At 46.0% G+C, this 23007-nt stretch overlaps 1 protein-coding gene across 3 annotated transcripts in view; it reads left to right on the forward strand.

Moving 5' to 3' along the window:
- NMI (N-myc and STAT interactor) overlaps positions 1 to 23007 on the forward strand; it is a 471986-nt gene that overhangs the window by 142132 nt on the left and 306847 nt on the right. For all 3 annotated transcript variants that reach the window (XM_069616491.1, XM_069616490.1, XM_069616492.1), the window contains exon 5: positions 22139 to 22316. In XM_069616491.1, the coding sequence (XP_069472592.1) occupies positions 22139 to 22316 (178 nt within the window). The remainder of the gene's footprint in view (positions 1 to 22138; positions 22317 to 23007) is intronic.

Here is a 23007-nt window from a genome sequence, read left to right on the forward strand (position 1 = left end):
ACCAACCATGAATGAAGCCAAGGTGTTAGGCTTTCATAAGCCACTGGATATTCGACATATCCAGTGTCGTATCGGCCTATATCCCTGATAAATCTTGACTCTAAAATCTACACCAAAATATTGGCAGCAAGACTGTCTCTGCTCCTCCCAAATCTGATACACCCAGACCAATTGGGGTATAACGGGAAGGCAAACTCATGACAATACCAGACGGATCACACATCTGGTGGAAAAAAATAGGCATCACAAAAACTTCGGCAGTATTACTAGCAATAGATGCTGAAAAAGCATTTGACCGGTTGGAATGGTCTCTGCTGTTCAAGTTATTAAAAAGCATGGGGTTTGGGGAACAATTTATAGCTATGATCAAAGCCAACTATAACTCCCCCTCCAACAGGATAGCTATAAATGGCGAGGTATCGGAGAAAGTCATAATCTCAAGGGGACCCAAACAGGGATGCCCTCTATCGCCACTCCTATATGCTATCTTCCTGGAACCTCTCCTAATAAGAATAAGGGAATCCGTACACATTAAGGGGATCGACATGGCGGGACTCCAACACAAAGTAATCGCATATGCGGATGACATGTTATTGGCACTGGAGGATCCGGGGAGGTCACTGGTGGCAGTTATGGGGGAATTAGAGTGGTACAGGGACATCTCAGGACTCAAAGTGAATAGGAGTAAGTCGAAAATAATGATACTGGCAGGAGATCGGCAGGAATTAGGCAAGGTGGCATCGGAGATGGGTCTAAAACAGCAGAAGATGGGATACAATATTTGGGAATTACACTGACACATAGGGTGGGGCTGCTGTATGATAGGAACTTCCCCCTACTCCTGAGGCACATACGGAGGGACCTAGAGAGATGGAACCCACTCCTTATTTCATGGTGGGGAAGAATTCAATCGATCAAGATGACCATCCTGCCAAGGTTACTTCCAAGCACTCCCCATTAGGGTCCCAAGATCCTTCTCCAAAGCGCTTAACAAAGCGGTCACTACATTCATATGGAAGGGGAAACCCTCGAATTGCAAGAGGGGCCATGACTGCACCTATACGGGAAGGGGGGATGGCATTACCTCATTTCCAAAAATATTACCAGGCGGCACAACTAGGGTGCTGCGGGAGTGGATGGAGGATGATCCAGCTCCTATATGGGTGAAGCAAGATAGGGCAGTGGCTAGAACCCCTCTGGTGGAATTGCTATGGAAAGCAAAACAGAACAGACACCCCAATCTCAGCATAAGTGAAATTATGAGGACTACTCTGGAGGCATGGGATAGTCAAACCCAGAAGGGCATTTTATCATCAGCGGAGGGCCCATTTACACCAATATGTCGGAACCCTCAATTCCCCCTGGGGATGGAGCGAGGGGCGTTTGAGAAGTGGGAAATGGCAGGGTGCACAAACATTGGGGAAATGTTTGTGGGCAAGGAAATTAGAACATTTGGGGAATGTAGGTCACATCTACGCCTCGCAGAGGGTGACGAGCTGAAATATGCTCAACTTAGGCACTGGCTTAAGACACCCGATATTACGAAAGCTGCTACCAGAAATCTTACCCCTTTCGAAACATATGTTATCAATAACTCGGGGCGAAGAAATGGGTATCGACACTATACTCCTTTATAAACTCCCAGGATGAAGTATTGAAATGGGCATATATGACCAAGTGGGGGATCACTCTTGGGGAGGCACCAAGGAAGCACCAATGGGTGAAGCTCTGGACCCAAATCCCCAAACTGGCCCGCTCGGCACAAACAAGGGAAATATGGGGGGAAATATGGGTACAAATTGTATCACAGTGGCACAATACCACTGAAAGACTGCATATGATGTTCCCACAAATGTCTAACCGATGCTGGAGAGGATGTGAGGAGGTGGGAACATAGAGGCACATTTGGTGGGACTGCAAGGGGGTTAAGAACTTCTGGGGAGAAGTAAAGGCAGAGATGGGGAAAATGTTCCAGGAGGTGGATCAATGGGGAGCAGGGGTATGGCTGTTGGGAATGAAAGACAATACAACTAGGAAATATAAAAAGTCACAATGGAGAAGCATAGTGGGACTGCTGATAGCTGCATGGACAACAATCGCCCAAAATTGGAAGAAAGACTCCCCTCTGATATTTACATGGCTACAGAAGGTCTGGGCACAAATGACAATGGAAAAGGTGACCAATGCAATCCAAGGTTACGGGTGGCACATTCGAAAAGGAATGGGGAACAGTACATGACTATCTTCAGTCAGATTACATGGATCAGTGGTGTCCCCATAATGTAAGGGTTATGGACATATTTCGTGGATGAGTAGCTTGCCTGTAAGATGAAGTTATTGCCCGGGGGAGGGACATTGGGAGGGGAGGGGAGAGTTGGATGTGTTGAATGTTGTATCTGGTTTGAAAACAATAAATACATTCATTTAAAAAAAAAAAGAAATATACCCTGACTGGCCCCTCAAGTTCACTCTGACCAAAAGGAAGCTGGCACCCAGAGACAGTCTCAGCCCTTCAATACTGCTGCAACTCCTTACCCTGAATGCCACCACTCGGGGAGCCTTGGGATCTACATATATAAGCCAGCCTGCACAGGTTAGTAGTGTGGGTCACAGGAGCAATGGGCTTGCATTTGTTGAAAGCTGGAAGGAGAAAGAATACCAGGAGGCTGCAAGAGTGAAAAACACTGGAGAAGTGGTGGCTGAGGAGAGCAGGAGGAGATGGTGAGAGTTGAACGACAACTTCAGACATGGACACTCCTGATGTCTTAACTGATTTCTTCTCTTGCTCTATGCTTGCCATGCTGAATAAAGTAGCTCCTATCAGAAACAAGCTTGTCATGGACAATGCGTCACACCAGAAATGGTTCACTCAAGACCTAGGTCTAATGAAAATCAGTAAAAGACAAGCTGAAACACTTGTGTATGAGCGCGTTATAAATGCCATATATCATAGCAAAGTGGCTAAAATGCCCACTGAAGCTAATAAAGCCATATAGAAGGCCCTAGATTAAGCCTACAGGTTGGCCATCATTGAAACAAAAAAAACCTTTTTTAATAAACAGATCGAAGAGACTAACAATAACACCAAGAAACTCTGAGAGATTTTTAAAGCCCTAGAGAAACCGAACACCCTGTCTACTTCTGTTGTCCCTACGGATCAAAACTGCCTTGAAATATAGAATGCTTTTAAAGCTAAGGTGGAGAAGGCTCGCTCAAGATTCAGAACTGATCCTTTGAGTGATTTAACTACAGCCTCCGTCCCCCCTGAAAATACTACCGAAGACGGAAATGGTAAATTCAGCTTTATATATGTTACCATCTTGGACATGATGAATATAATGTCCTCCATACACCCTTCCCAATGCCTGGAAAATTATTTCCGGCCAACCTCATTTTGGATCACAAAGAAGGTTTTGCAACTTTCCTCGTCGGGCTAGTCAATTCCTCCTTTGCCAACAGCCGGGTCCATCACCCCACTAAACCCTAGCAAGCTGCGACCCATTACCACTGTCACCTATTAAAAATACTGGACAAATGTGCTACCGTTCAGCTTCAGTCCTTTGTTGAAAAATCCAACATCTTACACCCCAGACAATCAGCTTTCGATCTCATTTTGGCACAGAGACAGGACTCCTAGATCTTCAGACCTGTATGCTGAGCATTGCTGATCTAGGTCAAACTGGCATGCTGGTCTTGTTGGATCTATCAGCGGCCTTTGACCTCCTAGACCATGATGGATAACTGCTAATTTTAGAAAACACTGGCCATTGTAGTCTTGATACAATAAACTGGGTTCAATCGTTCCTCCTACGTCGTTCATCCAAGGTGTGTTGCAGCAATGCTAATTCATCGCCAGCACTTATCTCTTGAGGAGCTCCCAGGGGGCATGTATATCCGGCCTTTCAGTGACCTTCTGGAGGAACTCTGGGTGTTCTTTTCTAGCTATGCTGACGACACCCAACTGGTTATTAAGCTATCGGGAGACTATCATCACAATGCAACCTTTTTTCAGACCATCTATGACCGCATCGAAGCATGGATGGACAGTAATTGGATGTGTCTCAAGAGGGACAAAACGGAGCTCCTTATATTTGGCACTGGGCATTCCAGATCCAAGCTGGACCCCAAATAGCAATCCTTTCATATTCATGGCTGTTCTATTCAAGTATCTAAGAGTATCAAGACCTTCGGTTTCCATCTGGACTCCCTGCTTAGTGCGGATGCATATGTTATCCAGATTGTGACAAATAGGACCTACTACCTGATGCCATTGAGGAACCTCTGCCCTTTTTTGACCAAATGCAACTGTTCAGCTTTGGCCCGAGCAGTCATTCTATACAGGCTTGTCTATGGGAATGCACTGCTGATTGGGACTCATAAGAAAAATATTCAGGCTCTACAAGTGGTCCAGAATAATGCTGTCTGCATTATAATGAAGAAATCTAATGGAGACCACATCTCCGACAGTCCTAGAGACCTTCATTGGCTCCCTGTCTCATCCAGCCTGAAATTCAAAGCTGCTTCACTTGTCCGCAAATCTCTATACGGTATACTTCAATCCTACATTAAAAACTGTGTTTCACCTTACGAGCCCCCAAGGAAACGACATTCTTCCTCCCTTGCGTCGATTAGAAATCCCAAGTTCAATCTTGTCAATAGCCTGGGAAGATCTTTTCCCATGATTGCTGCATGTTCTGGAAACACCCCCTTTAGACCTCAGACCTCTGAAGGAGTTTATTGTGTTTCGTTGGAATTTGAAAACTGAATTGTTTCACTATTTCTTTGTCCTGTTTAATATGTGTCTGTGTGTTTTTGTTCGGCACCCTGATGCCTGCGGGTTTCGGCGCCATATAAATGAATAGAGTAAGTAAATAAACGAGAGGCGAGGCAGGAGGTGGTAACATCTGGTGTGGAGTGCAAGGCAGCAGGAGTAGAAAAGAGGGAGGAAGTAAGTTTAGAAGTGGAGTAAACAAGGTGGGAAAGGGAGGGGCGGTAACATTTAGACAGGAGTTATAGGATCTGGAAATAACCGTAGAGGAAAGGAAGGAGGAGGTAAAACGTGATTCGAGTGGTGATGCCAACAGAAGGGGAAAGGATGATCAGGTAACATCTGGAGTGGACTGCAGAAAGCTGATTACTACTGAAGTGGAAAGGAAGGAGGTGGGAATATCGAGAGTGGGGCAGGTAAAGAGTCAGCAGTACCAGCAAGAGTGGAAGATAAGGAGGTGGCATGACAAAATCCAGTGCAGAAAGGAAGGAGTTGCAGCAGGGGTTACCAGGAAGAAGGCATTCACATCAGAATACAGTGAGGTTTAGAAAGTGGAGGCCATGTGAAGGGTATTGGAAAGGTGAGCACCACCTGGAGAAGACTAGTCCTTGACTGAGAAGAGGAGAAATCGGGGCTTAAGCAGTTTCTGGGGGCCAGGTCAGCCCTAGGCAGGCCCAAAAGGTGGGAGGCAGAATTAATCGGGGTCTGTTAGGTAGATTTTCCTTCTTGAGTAAAATGATCCCCACTTCATGAGTCCCCCAGCATGTTTGCAGGATTGTTGGACTGATAGCCCTGAGGAACTCCTGACACTGATGTTTTCTGGCATCCACATGCTATTATTGCAGCACTTTCTGTGCATTGCTGCTGTAAGCTCTTTGAACTTTTCTTTTCTTTTACCTGTGCTATCACACGTTAACAGGCTTTTTGCACCTGCTGTATTTTATTTTGTGAGATCAGCACAACCTACCTTGTGTGGAGTGCTGAGTGGAGATTGTCTCCCTTTTCTCACTGTTCCAGTAACTTTTAAGTCCATCTAACAGACTGGTGGCAGTGTACCTTTTTGCACAACTTTTTGTGGACTTTTGTTGCAGACTGCAATCAAAGCTGCAACAAGGGACTCTAGGGCCACCATTTGCCTAAAATGGTGGCTGTACTTTTCTAAGCCCGGTTCATGATGACTTGTTCTTACTCAAGCCTTCTTCAGCTGCCTGGATCGGGGAGGTATTTTGTCTTTGGCGGGCTTACATTGGAAAGCCCGCCAAGACTCTGAGTGTCGGAAAGGACAGGAAGTGGGCGAGGTGACTGAAACTCCCCTGGTCTTTGTCCTGCAGTGTGCCTGCCTGAAACCAGTATGTGCTGGGAGGATGGCTGGCCCCATTGGACAGCTACCCCCCAAGGTTGAATGAATGCATGTTTGGTGATTGTGCTCAGCCAGTTTTCCTGCATAAAAGATGAGGGTCCTGGTGCAGCAACTCAATCGACCACTGGAACTGAAGATCCAAAGAAGGATGTCTGTAGCCACTTCCAGTGACCACCAGAGCCGTCTGAGTAACTGCTGCTGTCCCGACAACTTCTGAGCAACAGGGAAGCCCCCAAGAGGACAACTTCCTCCCTTGGACTGATGGGCCTAGCCAGTCCCAAGACAAACTGCATTTTGCGCCCCTCCCTGGAAAAGGTGCAACCTCCACGGCCTGCTATTCACCAATACCATGTTCCTGTGATATGATATGCATTTCACGGTGCAATGTCACCCGAAGCGTGGTTTCGTCCGAAACTTTGCAGGCATCCTCCTGGAACTGAGAGACTGGATCCCTGAAAGTCCCCTGAGCCGAGACGAGGACTGTTAACTGGAGCCAAGTCAGTGCTGTAAAAATCTACTGCTGGGGATCCAACTACTCGAGAGCAACAATCGGATCCATTGCAAGTTCTGTTCTTCAGTCGCCAAGACCAAGAAGCAGGGTCTGCTGTCGCCTCTCCTTGGGGACCGTCCTGCTGCATAAGCTTCTTCACCGATAAGGTTCTGTTCAGCCCCTAGGACCTACCTGGGGCCTGCTTTGTTGTTCATGTGCTCCAGAAGGTATCAGTTAAGCTTGTATTTGCATCCCCTCCCAAGCCTACATTGAGCTACATTGGGATGGACAACCCATTTTGCTGTTTACCAAAGAAATCCCCAGCTGCTTACCTGTAAACGTTAAGAACTCTTCATAGACTCTGCCTTGTTTGCAGCTTACTTGCTGTTCTTCTTTTGCCCTTGGTCACTGGATCCCCAGTGCCCTCCTTCACTCTGTGAGGCTCACCTAGAATAGGGCTGGATTTCCTACAATAGGTTAAGCAGGGGTTAGCTAAAGTTATACAAGTTGGTCTAAAGTTTATATACCTGTTTCAGAGGTTTCTACCACTTTTGTGGTACTTTAAAAGTGTTCAAAGTTACTTTTACCATTTTGCGATCGCATAAATATTCGGTGGTTAATTCTACTATGTGCTAGCTCTTAGCTTACTTAAGTTGCAAGCTTTAGTGCACATACAATAAATGCTTATTTTTATATAACATCTAGTGCGTAAGTGTTTCCTTGAACTAAGTGTATGCTCTGAGTACTGTGTGCCTCACTGCAGCCCACATCCCTCCTAAACTAAGCCTGGCTGCTCAACCATAGCTGCCAAACCTTTGGGTTGTTCAGGTTAATCCTAAGGGGTGTCCGCCTCTTAATTCAAGGTGGGCTTTCTAAAGTCTTATCACAGATAGGACTTTAGTAAAACCTCCTAACTAGTTGGAAAGAGTACTTTCAGCACAGCGAGGAGGAGGGAGTGAATGGTGTCTATGATTTGGTCACCCTACTGAAAAGCGCTCTCTCCAGCTATGACCAACAACTGAGCATCTCAGGAACTTGGGTAACTGCAGTTGTCAAGGTGTATGGACCCTGAACAGCCAGCACCTACAAATAACTAGAGTAGAGTTTGGAAACCGTAAGTGCCTGCAACACCAGAACAGAGGGAAGCAGTGCCAATCAGAAGACCTATAAGGACTGGGGCTTTGACACCAGAGCTGAGGAGGCCTGACACTCATCCAACGGCAAAGACTTTCAGCTGGGGAGGGCCATCCTGATTGTTTAGTTGTTTATATTACCTTTCCCTTTGTCTTATTGTACTTATTACCTTTTCTTTTGTATGAGAAGGTGCCCAGTTAATATTTTAGTTTATTCGTTGCACATAGTAGACAATAAGTTGGTGAAAAATAATTTGTTCTTGGCATCATTCTTGATCCCTGCTGTCTTTATATATGACACCTCTCAATTTGAACTTATTCCCTTTCAGCCAGGTGTTCTTATGGGTGCTATGACCTTTCTGCAAGAATAAACCACTTGCTTTGTGCCACAGCTAGGTCTCTGATGTTGTGCTTTCTGATTTCAGGGGACAAATGTATTTTCAGAGACTAAATGTCTCGTAGCTATATTACTCTTTACTTTTGCATTTCCAAGGGAGAACGTCTTACTTGCAGGTATCTCACCTTTTGGGCTTATGTCTTTTTTGTTCTTCAGTTCTCATGTCTGTTTGACGAGGAGAACCATTGCTTTCATTTGATCTCCATTCTACATTTGTGCACCTGCAAGGACTACAGGATTGAATTGATTGAATTGATAGCTTATTTCTATTGCGCTCGTACACAGGGGTTTCAGAGCGCGACAAGGCAAGGAAGGGGAACAGGGGAGAACAAAACAGCGATCTTACTAGGCCCAGTGACATTGAGAACATGCAAGGGAGAAGGAGAGAGGGAGGGGAAAAGTGCATGGAAGGGGGGGAGAAGTGGAAAGTGCGGAGCAAAGCAGAAAGAGATAAATAGTAATAAATAAATAATAAAGGCAACAAACCATGGTAGTGCAGGCGGCGAATGTTGGGTTTAAGGCAGGAGACAGGCTACGTCTGATAAGTGCAGGAAGAAAAAAGGGGGGGTCTGTATGCGAACAGGTACAGACCCCAGTGCAAGGGGTGGCCCGGATGCAGTGCGGGAGGGTGAGCAGGCACTTGGGCACAGGAGGACAGAGGGTGGCCAGGTGCACAGTGCCAAGAGAGGACAGATCAGAAGGGGAGAGGGGGGTGAAGGCAGAAGCAAAGAGGAAGGTCTTGAGGTGCTTTCGGAACCGGAGATGGCTCTCCTCAAGTTTCAAGGTGACAGGGAGGCTGTTCCAGAGGGAGGCCCCAGCTGAAGAAAGAGATCGCCCCAGCTTGTTGCTTTGAAAAACGACTGACGCTGAGGGAGTATGAGGTAGAGGAGTGAAGGGCTCGAGAGGGGAGGTATTTGCAGAGGGATAGCTGAAGGTATTTTGGGCCCAGACCCCAGACCCCAGAAAGCCTTAAGGACAATGTAGAGGGTTTTGAATTTAATCCTTGCATCCACTGGAGCCAATGGAGAGATTTCAGAGCTGGAGACATACAATCTTAGCGATTGAGGTCAAGGACAAGTCTTGCAGTCCTGTTCTGGATTAGTTGCAAAGGGCAGAGAGTAGAGGAAGGTAGATTTAGAAAGAGGCTGTTAAAATAGTCCAACCTAGAGAGAACCAGAGCTTGGGAGACAGTGAGCATCAGGGGGAAGGAGGGGAAATGCAGAGTACCTTATGGGTGCTATGACCTTTCTGCAAGAATAAATCACTTGCTTTGTGCCACAGCTAGGTCTCTGATTTTGTGCTTTCTGATTTCAGGGGACAAATGTATTTTCAGAGACTAAATGTCTCGTAGCTATATTACTCTTTAATTTCGCATTTCCAAGGGATAACGTCTTACTTGCAGGTATCTCACCTTTTGGGCTTATGTCTTTTTTGTTCTTCAGTACTCATGTCTGTTTGACGAGGAGAACCATTGCTTTCATTTGATCTCCATTCTACATTTGTGCACCTGCAAGGACTACAGGATTGAATTGATTGAATTGATATCTTATTTCTATTGCGCTCGTACACAGGGGTTTCAGAGCGTGACAAGGCAAGGAAGAGGGTGAGCAGGCACTTGGGCACAGGAGGACAGAGGCTGGCCAGGTGCACGGTGCCAAGAGAGAACAGATCAGCAGGAGAGCGGGGGCGAAGGCAGAAGCAAAGAGGAAGGTCTTGAGGTGCTTCGGAACCAGAGATGGTTCTCCTCACGTTTCAAGGTGACAGGGAGGCTGTTCCAGAGGGAGGCCCCAGCTGAAGAAAGAGATCACCCCCAGCTTGTTTCTTTGAAAAACGACTGACCCTGAGGGAGTTTGAGGTAGAGGAGTGAAGGGCTCGAGAGGGGAGGTATTTGCGGAGGGATAGCTGAAGTTATTTTGGGCCCAGGCCCAGAAAGCCTTATGGACAATGTAGAGGATTTTGAATTTAGTCCTTGCATCCACTGGAGCCAATGGAGAGATTTCAGAGCTGGAGACATACGATCGCAGGGCTTGTGGTCAAGGACAAGTCTTGCAGTCCTGTTCTGGATTAGTTGCAAAGGGCAGAGAGTAGAGGAAGGTAGGAAGGATACTCAGTCAATATTCAAACCTCTCCCACAAGCACGATCACTCTTCACCTTATATATAGACCCCCAGGCCCTCCTGGAGTCTTCAAAGAAGATATCACTGCGCTCATCACTGAAAACTCCAGACCATTAGCACAAACTATTATCCTTGGTGACTTCAATCTTGGCTTCAACGACCCCAAGGACGCCCCAGCGATATCCCTAGCTAACGCCCTAACCGAACATGGATTCACTCAACTCAGTACCTCACCGACTCACCAGAAAGTAGAATTATCGACTGGGTAGCAACTCTTAACTGCAACACCACTTATAGGGACCCACAACCTCTCAGATGGATGGATCATTATCTTAACCCTCTCGAAATTCACATCAACCATACAGTTCCTAAAAAGTGCCCCATGGCACCAGCCTGCCAACTAGAAACAAGCGCAACATCACAGCCGAAGCTTTATTACCCTTGGTCCTACCTACCCATAATGCTCTACCGGACAATGCTGACCTTAACCTACTTGTTGACACCTTCAACAATTCCATGGCCACTGCCATTGACACCATTGCCCCTCTGAAACTACGCAAAAGCAAGCCAACAAGCCACTTGAATTCATGGTACACCTCCGAACTTAAACTACTTAGGAAAAAGAAGGCCAAAGCTGAACTCTCATGGATATCTAGCCCATCATCTGAAAACAAATCCACTCTTAAGAACATCTCAGAGCTATACAAAAGCGAGATAATTCTCACCAAAAAAGAGCCCTACAACGTTAGGATAGATCAGGCAGGCTCCTCCACTAAAGAACTATTCAAAATACTAAAGGAGCTAGAAAACCCCAATCCACCTCCAGACACTTGCTCAAAAGATAAACTTTGGTGCACCAGCATCCAGAACGCACTTAACAACAAAATCACAGGACTCCAAACCAAAATTGTGGACAAACGTCAACAACTCTTCAGTAACTTGACCACGAACCCAATCCTCAGCTCTCCAACGCCTATCAAAACTAATACAGCTTTCATCTTTAAGAAAGTAATTATTCTAGAAGTCCAAAAAATTATCATCTCCTTAAAACCATCTAATTGCAAAGGGGACAGCTGTCCTGCACAGATAATAAAAGACGCAGCCAGGGACCTCTCCCCTTTTTATCACTAAGCTAATCAACCTGTCATTTGCTAACAACTCTGTCCTCAGCAACTTAAAACAATCCTTCGGTTCTCCCTCTCCTAAAAAAACAATCACTAGACTCAGCCATACCAACCAATTATAGACCCATCACCACCGTCCCTTTCCTGTTAAAAATCCTGGACAGAGTCGCTTACATCCAGATTCAGGAGTACCTAGAATCCACCCAACTGCTAGGTATACGTCAATCTGGCTTCAGACCTCAACACGAACAGAAACCGCTCTGGTTGACCTCAAAAGCCAGATTGATGAAATCAAAGACAAAGGCAATGCTGCAATCCTACTTCTCTTAGACCTCTCAGCCGCCCTCGATTTAGTCGATCACGAAATCCTATGTAGCCACCTATCCATCGCAGCCCACTTCTCTTCCTCTGCCTCCGTATGGATACAATCCTTCCTGGCAAATAGAACTATGCGAGTTTTCTCCACAACAGCAGCGGACCCTATCCCCATCGCATGCAGAGTCCCACAAGGCTCCTGTGTCTCCCCCACTTTGTATAATATATTTACAAAGCCACTATTCAATAAATTGGACCGTCTGGGTGTCACCTACACTAACTACGCAGATGACACCCAGATCCTCCTCATCATCTCGGGCAACTACAATGCAGACGTCACCCGGATTAACGAAATCTTCTCCATCATTCAGGCATGGATGGCCACCCATGGCCTCTGCCTGAATGATGAGAAGACGGAGCTTCTTCTGGTCGTCTCTCCCAACAACCTGGCAAAACTCAGTCCTTGCTACAATAACATTATCATAGATGGCAATACCACCCCTATTGTCAAAAGTGTGAAAACCCTAGGCTTCACTTTGATGCCAACTTCAACCTCACCAAACAAATTAACTCGACCGCCTCAGCTACTGCCTATACGGGTAAGCTAATTAGGGCTAGTAGACCCTTCCTATCTTCCAATAGCTGCCTTACTCTTGCCAGAGCCCTCATCCAGTCCAAACTGGACTACTGCAATAGCCTGTACTTAGGAGCCAACCAATCCATAATAAACAAACTGCCGGTTCTCCAAAATAATGTTTTTCGCGCAGCACTCAACATCCCAAGGCGAGAGCACATCTCCACAACCAGGAAAGCTTGTAAATGGCTTTCCATACAGCAAAAAAATTGACCTCAAATCTATCTTCCTCACTTATAAGTCCCTAAATCATCTAGCCCCATCGTATCTCACTAATACATTTACTCTAAAATCCACAACCAGAACCACCTGATCATCCAACTCTCTATTCCTGGTAGTCCCTAGATTTGCCCTAAAAAGAGCAGGAGGCGCCAGTTTCACTGTGCTTGCCGCCCAACTTTGGAACACACTACCAATTAACATTAAAACTATTGAGTCCTTTCCGATCTTTAGGAAACATGTTATCAGCTGGTTACTGAACAAAGAATAGCATTCACCTCCACTGTCCTACATGTTAACTCCCTAAGACCGCGACCATTGCCAATACTATATGTAAATTGTTGTACCATGTAACTTATGAAAACTGTTGTAATATGTAAATGTATATCTCATGCCTGTAACCACTTTCTTAAGCGCCCTTCTACCCACGGGTCTGGAGCCCTATACAAATAAATAAAACAAACAAACAAACAAACCTCTGAGGAGGTGCAGTAGGAAGTTTTTAAGAGACATCAGAGATGTGGGCGGAGAAGGAAAGTGTGGAGTTAAAGATGACCCCTAGGTTCTTAGCCTCGCAGGTGGGGTAGGAGGAGGGCCAAGGGAGGCCGGCCGGAGAGTGAGGGGAAAGGATGGTGAAGGTGTGCCGATGAGGAGGATCTCAGTCTTGCTGGCATTCAAAGATCATTGGCGGCACACCAATTTTGAATGGAAGTTAGGCAATCCGAGATGAGAGGGAGAGGAGGTGGCTGAGGGCAGCCTGAAATTGAGTTGTGTCATCAGCATAGCACTGGAAATTGGAGCAGAAAAAGGCAATGCATCGGGCAAGAGTTGCCAGGTATTGGTTGAAAAGCCAGGGGGAGAGGTTAGACCCCTGGCGAACACCTCAGGTAGAGAGGAAGATAGATGATAGAAAGGACCCAAGTTTGATCTGGGAGTGTCGATCGGAGAGGAAAGAGGTCAGACAGGCCAGAGCCTGATCAGTGATACCCAGGTTATCACAGAGACGGTTGACCGTGTCAAAGGCAGAAGAGAGAGAGTAGAATGAGGACAGAGGGAATGTTGGAGTCAAGGTTGGAGAGCAGATCTTCACGGATGTTCAGGAGAGCAGTTTCCGTGTTTCTGGCAGCTCTGAAGCCAGACTGGTGGTCATGGAGACAGCCAACAGAATTGGAATGAAGGTTAAGCTGAGAGATGGCAAGCTTTTCCAGGTGTGTGCCCAGAAAGGGAGTAATGGAAATTGGGCGATAGTTAGCCGGACAAGAAGGATCAGCTGTTCGTTTCTTGAGGAGGATGCACAAGGGAGTGCTTCAGAAGGGAGGGGAAGGATCCTGAAGCAACGGTGCATTAGTTGTTGTTATCCACTATTTATCTCCCTTGAGTTTAAGTTCTCATCCTTAACATTATAGTAGATTATTCTGTCTGTACCCTGGCTTTAGCATTCTGGACCTGATGTTGTTGGTGTAAAATACGAAAACTTTTGGTACAAATGAGTTTGAGAGTTTGGAGCATTTTAGACCTATTCTGTTGAAATCCTAAAGTGTATCGCTAGGTACATTAGGCACTGCATTAAAAATATAAATGATAACCAGTCAACCATCAATGATATTCCCCACATGAATACTTATGTGGTTCTGACACATTTACAATTTGTTAAAGTTGCCTGTGATGTAGAGTACCCTAGGCAGGCGGGGGACAGGCTGTACAGCAAACGAGATTGGCTATACTTTTCCTCTACGTTGAATAACACTTGGCTCCTTTTCCACCATCCTGACCAAAAGTGACATGTGGAACTGTTCGGTGAGATTTTCATTTTAATGCTGAGCGGGCTGGGAGTCAGTCAAGGGAAGTGTTCTCGGTCATTTCTAATTTCTGTAAGCCAAGCTGCACAGCAGTACCTCTTGGCCCTTCACAGATACAGGCCAACGCTTTTAATCAAAGATTGAAGCAATGCAGAAGAGTATTGGGGCTTCGAAGGGTGAGATTGAGCCCCTTAAGCCACAGGTAGATACCGTAACACCTTTGAGTAAGGGTGTTGAGGGAGGTTTTGAGTTTCGACCGGTGACAGAGGAAGTGGTATATTCCATCATAGCAAACCTTAAGCCAACCAATAATCTTGCATTTGTGCTGCCTGCCTGTACTGACAGACGGTTAGCCCAGAATATTGCACCCTTCATGACCACCTTCGTGAACAAATCTCTGACATTGGGCCCGGGTCCCTGATGCATTAAAAAACATGACAGTAACCCCACTATTAAAAAAAAAAAAAAACAATTTGGACCTAGCGATCCTAAATAATTACTGGCCGGTTACAGGCCTATCGTGGCCAGCCAAAGTGTTGGAGAAAGTGGTCACTTCCCACTCCAATCAGGATTTCATCCAAAGCACGGGACAGAGAAAGCTCTGCTGGCAGTGCACGACGACTTGCTGGGCGTCGTGGATGGTGGTGGGTCAACACTCTTGTTAATGCTGGACCTATCCGCATCCTTTGACACTGTTGACCATGGAGTCATATTGGACCGTTTAAGGAGAGTTGGTGAGGTCTCTGAATAGGCCATTGAATGGTTTAGGTATTTTTGCCAGACAGACCCCAGCGGGTGACATTTGGGGGCTACACCTCTGAGCCTATTATTCTAAAGTATCGGGTTCCACAGGGATCCTCTCTATCTCCATTGATTTTTAACCTGTGCATGCGTCCGGTCCTAAATATAGTGAAGTGTCACGGGCTGAGTTACCATTCCTGTACCGATGACACTCAAATTTATATTAAGATTGACAACATGGTGGACGCCTTCACTAAGGTTAATGAATGCCTGGTAGACATTGACAAATGGATGGGCAATAATCAACTGCAGCTTAATGCTGCAAAAACCTAGATTAATCTGCTTGGCCCCAAGCAGCGAGTCCTAAATGCCAAGGAATCCTTTACCCCCAGCTACAATTTGCCTTATACATTAAGAATCTGGGCTGTATTATGTGGCAGGAGAAACTAGGAAGTGAAGCACAGGTGGGGGCTAAGGTTAAGGCAGTTTACTATTCCCTGCGGTTGCTCAGGAATGTGCTACCTTTTTTACCTGCGGAAGACCATGCGGTTGTCGTGGGGCCCATGACAAATTCTCACATGGACTATTGCAACAGCTTGATGGTGGGCATCCCGGCCAAACAAATACATAGGCTACAGAAGGCTCAGAATGCCGCGGTCAGGCTGGTAGGTCCACCGGGCGAAAGGGAACAGGTCTCCCTGCTGCGCAGAACCTTGCACTGGTTGGCGGTTAAGGACTGGATTAAATTCCAAGCGGCCTGTCTGATTTTCAAATATATAAATGGGCTGGCCCTGGAGCATCTTGGTGCCAGAGTCTGTTGATACACCCCCACAAGGGCACTATGCTCAGGGCACCAGCTGCTGCTGAGCATTCCCCGCACAGTGTATCTCTCCAGAGGTGATAGGAGGTTTGGAGTTTATGGCCCCAAACTGTGGAATGAGCCACCTTTGGAGATCAGGTCCTGCCAGTTACTGTCCAGTTCTGGAAACTGCTCAAAACCTTCCTCTTTAATTAGACGTTTGGCATGCTTGGTTAGGGTCTATGTACATGAGTTCTTGTCTCATTGAGTTTTTTTTTTGCTTCCATCTATGCCTGAATACAGTTAAGTCTGTATGGAGCTTGGCATAAATGTTCAAATCCAATCAAATCTCACCTGTGAGACCCTCAGAACATTTTGCTGGACTTGTGGATTATTTTTCCTTGTTCCTCAGTGAGTGGGAACCTTTTTCTCCACTCACCCTTTCTTTTACTCTTTTTATGGGTGTAATTATTTGGACTCTCCATAGTGTATTTTTGAAACAATCCCTTTTTAATAACTTTTTGGGCATCTACATTTTATTGTTGCAGCACACAGCACTTTCTGTGCAGGGTTGCTGGGTTGCCTTTTGGGCTTCCCTTTCTATTTTCTCTGGCTTTCCTTGTGTTAATCCCTCTCTACCCTTGGGAACAGTAGTTTTCATCCCCTATACATTTTATTTTGTGAGACCAGCACAGCCCACCTTAAGTGGAGTGCTGGAGAGATGCATTGCATCCCCTTTTTCAATGCCCAAGTAACATTTCTGTTACTATGACAAGCTTACTATTATGGTTGGTGGCAGTGAATCTACTTGTGTGACTTTTTGTGATTTTTACTCGCAGGCTGTCCAATCAATCGCGGTAATGTACAGGAGGCACACCATTCTTCCAGAATGGTGGCTCCTTTCTTTTTTCATCATTTTCTGTGAGCTTGTCCTTTCTAGGTCCTTCTTCCGACATCCTAGGTGGGAGAGGTCCTGTTTGGATTTTTGTCTTCAGTGGGAACCATTTGTTTTTCTTGCTGAGGCTCCAGAGTGTCTGTGAAGACAGGAAATGGGAGACGAGTGAAACTCTGCAGCCCTGTGTCTTTTGCCATGCTTGCCTGCAACCAGTTCCAACTGAAAGGTTGGCTGTCCTGAAAGGACTGCCACCCCTCTAGATTTTAATGTTGCAAGCATGTGATTGACTGGCTTCCATTATAAAGTTCCCCAATCCTGGAGGCTGCAGAGATAGTCGACCACTGGACTGGAATCCGAAGAGGAAGATGATGAAACACTGGCTGTAACCATTTCCAGCGACCGGAAGAGTCTGCTGCTATAACTCTTCCTTTCAAGCGACCTGGGGGTCTCGAAGACAACGACCCCGACCCAGAGGCTGGTGGGGATACACTAGACTCAAGAAGATCTGCATTTTTTTTTTTTACTTTTATTTTTATCGGCAGAAGTGGCATGACGGTAACACATAACAAACATAGTATAAGCAATTACGCAGACACATTATGCAACATATCGATGGTCATATCATGTTGCAATAAGTATTAGTTACAGGTCCAGCATATGACACTTCAGTTAAGACTGTTCTTGTAGGACTGGTGATGGGAGTGAGCTGAGTTCATCATCGGTCTGCCGGTTAAGGTAGCTGCAGAAAGCAGACCATACATTTTTGGGAAGGGAATGTGCAGTGAGGGAGGCAACGTACTCCTCACAGGTATGAGTCCAGGTAAGTGCCTTCAACCACATTGTAAAGGTGGGGGCGGGGGGCGTTTCCAGCACTGAAGTATGCATTTCTTAGCTACCATGATACTTGCATTAAAAAATGTTGCCATTCACTTGGCCCCATCCCCGCTCCACAACCCAAACACACGCAATGGGTTAGGGTCGAGACCCGCTTCTACAATCTCAGAGAGAGCGCTGAAAATGTTACCCCAGAATGCCTTGAGTGCTGTGCAAGACCAGAACATGTGCATGTGGTCCGCGCCCTCAGAGCCGCATCTGGAACATGTATGAACCTGATTTCTGTTGAATCTGGTCATTCTCAAATTCCCCATGCACTTGTGCAATCTGAATGACACCTGGCCTAGTAGGATCGTTGTCCTGTCCTCCCTGTGTTCCCCGTCCCTTGCCTCGTCGCGCCTTGAAACACTTGTGTATAGGCACGTTATAAATGCCATATCATATCATATCATAATATACTCTGATCAGTAGCTTGTATTGTATACAACAATATCTGAATTTTAGTGAGACTTTGCGTTTGTGTAAGCACATTTTTTTCCACATAGAATCTGAAATCTCGAGACCGAGCTCAGCAGCCCATGCCTCACATGCTTTGAGGGGTTGGTTCAGAGATTTTGTAAGCAAAATCTTAGAGTGCGGAGACCATCCCCCGACTATTACTAGAGTTGGCTATATATTGCAGTGCGGGTGTGTCTGGGGGTTAATTTGGGTATGACGACCACCTATCCCGTACTGCAGCCCGGAGTCTGTAGTACTGTAGCATCTCAAGCGCCGAACCGGAATGACCGGGGCGCCATGTCTGTGGCGTGATAAACTTCCCATCAGGAAAGAGATTTGTCAGGTCTTGATACCCCAGTTCTAGCCAGCGCTGGGAAAGAAGTGCATCGTGCGTGGGTTCAAGCACGGGGAGCTGCCAGATAGGGAGCCATTTATAATAAGGGCGAGGATCAGATTCCAGATCGAGGAGATGTCGGGGTCGGAAACCGCATCAATTTCGTATTTGTGATGAAGGACCAGTGAGTGTCATGACATTGACCTCAGCTGTTGCAAGTTTCTCCAGTTTGACATGTGGTGGAGTGGTAGGGTGTTTATACCAGTACGCGGCGAACTGGACTTGTGCGGAAATCCAATATAGAGTCAGATTAGGAGCGTTGAAGCCCCCTTTCTCATAGGGCAGAGTCATGTGTTCCCATTTTTTCCGAACTGCGCCAGCATGCCATAGAAATTGGGTGCCCATTTTGTGCAAGTTATCGAAGTATTGTTGGCCAGGCCAGATAGGCACATTTACAAAGATGTAAAGGAGTGTGGGCACCAGAATCAACTTGATCAGTGATAGTCTCCCGGCTAATGATAGCGGGAGGGATCGCCACCTGGTTATTCTCGTCTCGAAGTGTTGCGCCGCAGCAATGTAGTTGTCTGTTATCAGGGTCGTTTTGGACAGTGATACTTGAACCCCCAGATACCTGATGCCGCCCGGGAACCAACGCAGAGGGTATTTGCATGCTGGCTGGAGGGTCGCGGCAGTGAGGGGGAAGATCTCGGACTTGGAGTAGTTGATAGTAAAGCCAGAGAAGGTACCAATCTTAGTGATGTCGCGTATGATGGGGTCTAAATAGGTGGGTGGGTTCCTGACGTATAGCAGCACGTCGTCTGCATAAAGTGATATTATCTCGGGTGCATCCTTTAGTCGTACGCCCTTGCCGGAGTGCCGCGCTCGGGTGTAGTCGGCCATTGCTCGATAACTAATGCAAATAGAATAGGGGAGAAGATCATCTGCATTTTGAGCCATCCTTTGATGTGCTGAGACATTGCTAGGCTGCAAAACGCCAATACCAGGGGACCATCGAGCGATGTGTGCGGTGCATGGTCTTCTGAAGTCTGATTATCTCCAAAACATTGACTCCTGCTAGACTGCCAGAGATTTTTTTCAAATTCTTTCAGTCCCCTCATTAGAGTGCTGGACCAGATTAACGAGAAGAATCTGACTGGCGTTGAACGCCTTTCATTTGGTTACAGGAAAAAAGGCACCAAATCCACAAAACCGTGAGAAGCCTTCAAGAATCCTTTGCCTTCAGTCACCATCACTAAGAATCCTAGGACCAGGTCCTGTGCTGCCATATCCCAAAGACGTCCATCTGCAAACTCCTCTTCTCTGCTAAGGTACTGTGTTGTGTGATGAATCAGAAGTGATCCACCCAGGAAACCTGGCCTTGGGTACTGTGTTGTGTGATGAATCAGAAGTGATCCACCCAGGAAACCTGGCCTGGAACCCCGCTCATGTGGCTAGGGAAAGGCAGACGCTTTCTGATCCTGACCCTGGGGGCGGTATTGGCCAGGGGGATCGTATGGGAGGGACAACAGGTCCGGAGGAATGGGAGACCCCCTTACGTAATTTTCCCTAAGTCCCCATTCTCCTAATAGCTTATTGTAAGATAGAAGCTGTTGAAAGGAGTGACTTTTGTGTTAGGGACTTCAAGCCCCGTAATTCCCAGAGTACTGGGATGAAGAAGAGGACTGCAGAGGCTCAAGGTTGCAGAGTGCAATGCATTAAGGTTAATGACCCCCACCCGAGGATGGCTGAGAGGCATAAAAGGCCCACTCGGGTGCATAAAAGGCCCCCTCTGGTGTAGGCCATGAGACCAAGGTGGAAAAAGGCGAGGCAGCCAAAGCAGCAGGAAAGCAGCAGCAGAAGTAGTAGTGTGTGGAGGATTTTTGAAATCTCCACGAAGCAGTAAGAATGTCCGTTTCAACCTCCATTTTCGGGCACAGTGGCAGGATTAAAAAGCGCCCACCAGAGCCTTAGCCTCCTAAGACTCCCAAGACTCAGCTTGACACCGCGGAGCGGTCGCGTTGAGTCAGGAAAGTTAAGCAGTAGGCTCTGCCTCAGCCTCAGGAGTAGAGGGAGTAGAGCCACTCGGCACAGCAGCACACAGCAAGGGCAGCAGGTTCAGCAGACTCCCAAGACTCAGCTTGACCTAATTTACAATTTGGTACAGCGCAACATCGGGACCAGTATCCCACTCAACCAGTCGGGAGCCTGTTTGTCTCTTCTGCTATTTCCTATTGGACTCTGAATTCTAGGTGAATCAGTGCATGGCCGAAGGAACCCCTGATCTGACCTGTGCCCTAAAGTCTCATTTGACACTGCTGTTGAAAGTAACACATAGTGTTAAGAACTATGGACGCCCTCAGATACTTTCTGATATGCAATTATTTCCACGTAACCTGCACCAACACCTTACTTAAACTTTGTATGATTCGTAAATTCAAAGTACTAAGGAGTTGATTTCTTGTCTACCCTGTTCCCCTCTAAGATTTCATTATGATTTCATGACCCCAGCTGATCACCATAGGTGAGCCTTGGAAAGCTTATGGTTGACTTGTTTGCCTAGGTTCAGAACATTAACCTTGCATCCTGAACAGTGAACCCCACACCCTGGAGTGTTTTGGGAACAGTGCAATGCAGGAGTTGGTCATATAACCACATTCCTCCTAACACCACTGCATTATTCTTTAGCTTATTGTTCGATCGCAGAATGGGACCAACTATACAGTCTTGACACCATCCTAAAAGGAACAGTCTGGGCTGCAAGCTCTCTGCAGAGGAACTTAAAGAGCCCTTTAAGTTTTAGGTTTATTAGGCTTCATCAGTGAAGTGCAGCTCCAGGCCAGAGTTATTAACTAGCTCAGGCCCCATAAATGTAAGTTCTTTTGATTGAACCAATTCTAAACTGTGTGTAAATAGTGCATTCATGCCTATCATAAAACCTTTTGTTATGACATCACCCATGTGGCTCCTTTCATCAACTGAGTAATACAGAACTTTGTTCAGAAAGATACTCTATTACATTTCTTCTAATTGAAAACTTCCAACGCAATGAAACCCAACTTGTAGACTTGTCTTTGTCTTACCTGAAACCATAGCATATAGGATGTAATTGTGTTGTAATATGATATGGAGCAAGGGTCTGCAACCTGTGGCTCTCCGGATGTTTTGGACTATGTGAGGTTCTGGGTTCTGGCAAGATGACTCTGACATCATGGGATGAATATGTAACTTCTTTATTAAGTTCCAGAGTATTACATCCAGCTCTTTGAGTCATATTTATCAGATGGTAACTGCCAGGTTACAATGGCAAACACCGGAATCCTCTCTCTGTGCTACATCTCAACTGACTCTCCTAGAACCACAGTCATATCACAACATTCCACCAGGTAGCATTCCATGTCAGTCAAACCCACCTTCTCTAGATTGCCTTCTTGTAGATTCTACAAGGATGCAGGAGGAAAACGGATCCATACAGACTACAACTCGTATGATCCCTAACCATTGACTGTGGTTGCCAGAGCTGATGGCAGGTGTAGTCTGGCGCACCAAAGGTTGGAGTTATTTCTATGACTATGAAATACTGTCGTTTATTGCACAAAAGCTGTACTCTTCCACTTGAATGTATAAAATCATTATAAAACCATTGTATATGACTGTTACATATAACCGTTACTTTTTCATCAGTTCCAACAAGATTTGCCTGAAAAGAAAGTGAAATTCACTCGTATGGTGGAAGACACTGAAAATGGAATTTCAGCAAATGAAAATGCCATGAACATCAGCTGCCAATTTTGTATTGCTGCGAAAATTCCCTTTCGGCTAGAAGGTGGCCAAGTACTCATTACTTTTGAAGAAGAAGAAGGTACGCCAGAATACTTTTTCTCTTCCGCTTTTCCTTATTTTAAAGAAACTGCTGAATGTACTTCCTTTAATACAAATGATGAAAAACAGTTTTTTGGAATTGAAAGTCTAATTTTGTTTTTTTACTGATGTATTATGGAGGAATAGCATGTATGTGGACTGTAGTGTTTTGCAATGGGGTTTCCCACACCCATACTGAAGAGAGGACTGAAGAGAGGCTATCCCTCTCTCTTTTTCTTAGCATATATACTTTTCTTTTTTTTTAAACTTGAATTTTATTGATTTTGACATTGGAAATAAACATACAGGTGGATATATATTATGCATTAACAGTTACATCAGGGGATTGCTCTGGTCCACCTTAACAATGCTTAACACCATTAATGTGTGTCATGCCAATGAATGTAAAATTAACAGCCCTTGCTCCCTCGCCCCTCCCTCCTCCGAGCTCTTGAGTCCTCCATGTTCGTGGCATTAGTGTGAGCTATAGTGGACTGTGTGACGTTCTTCTTTGGTCATATTTGGATCGTGGAACTCCAATGTGGTCTGTGACAGGCATGGGTAGGTGGCACTGGGTCATGTGGCGTTCTTCTTTCGGTGGCGTGGGTTGTGTTCTAATGTTTTGCTACGTCGGCTCGTCCGTGGTCGGTGATGTGATGAATTGCTCGACAAAATCGCACCAGGCTTCCTCT

The sequence above is a fragment of the Ambystoma mexicanum genome, chromosome 9, assembly GCF_040938575.1.
Source record: "Ambystoma mexicanum isolate Mex_15411 chromosome 9, UKY_AmexF1_1, whole genome shotgun sequence".
Lineage (NCBI taxonomy): Eukaryota > Metazoa > Chordata > Amphibia > Caudata > Ambystomatidae > Ambystoma > Ambystoma mexicanum.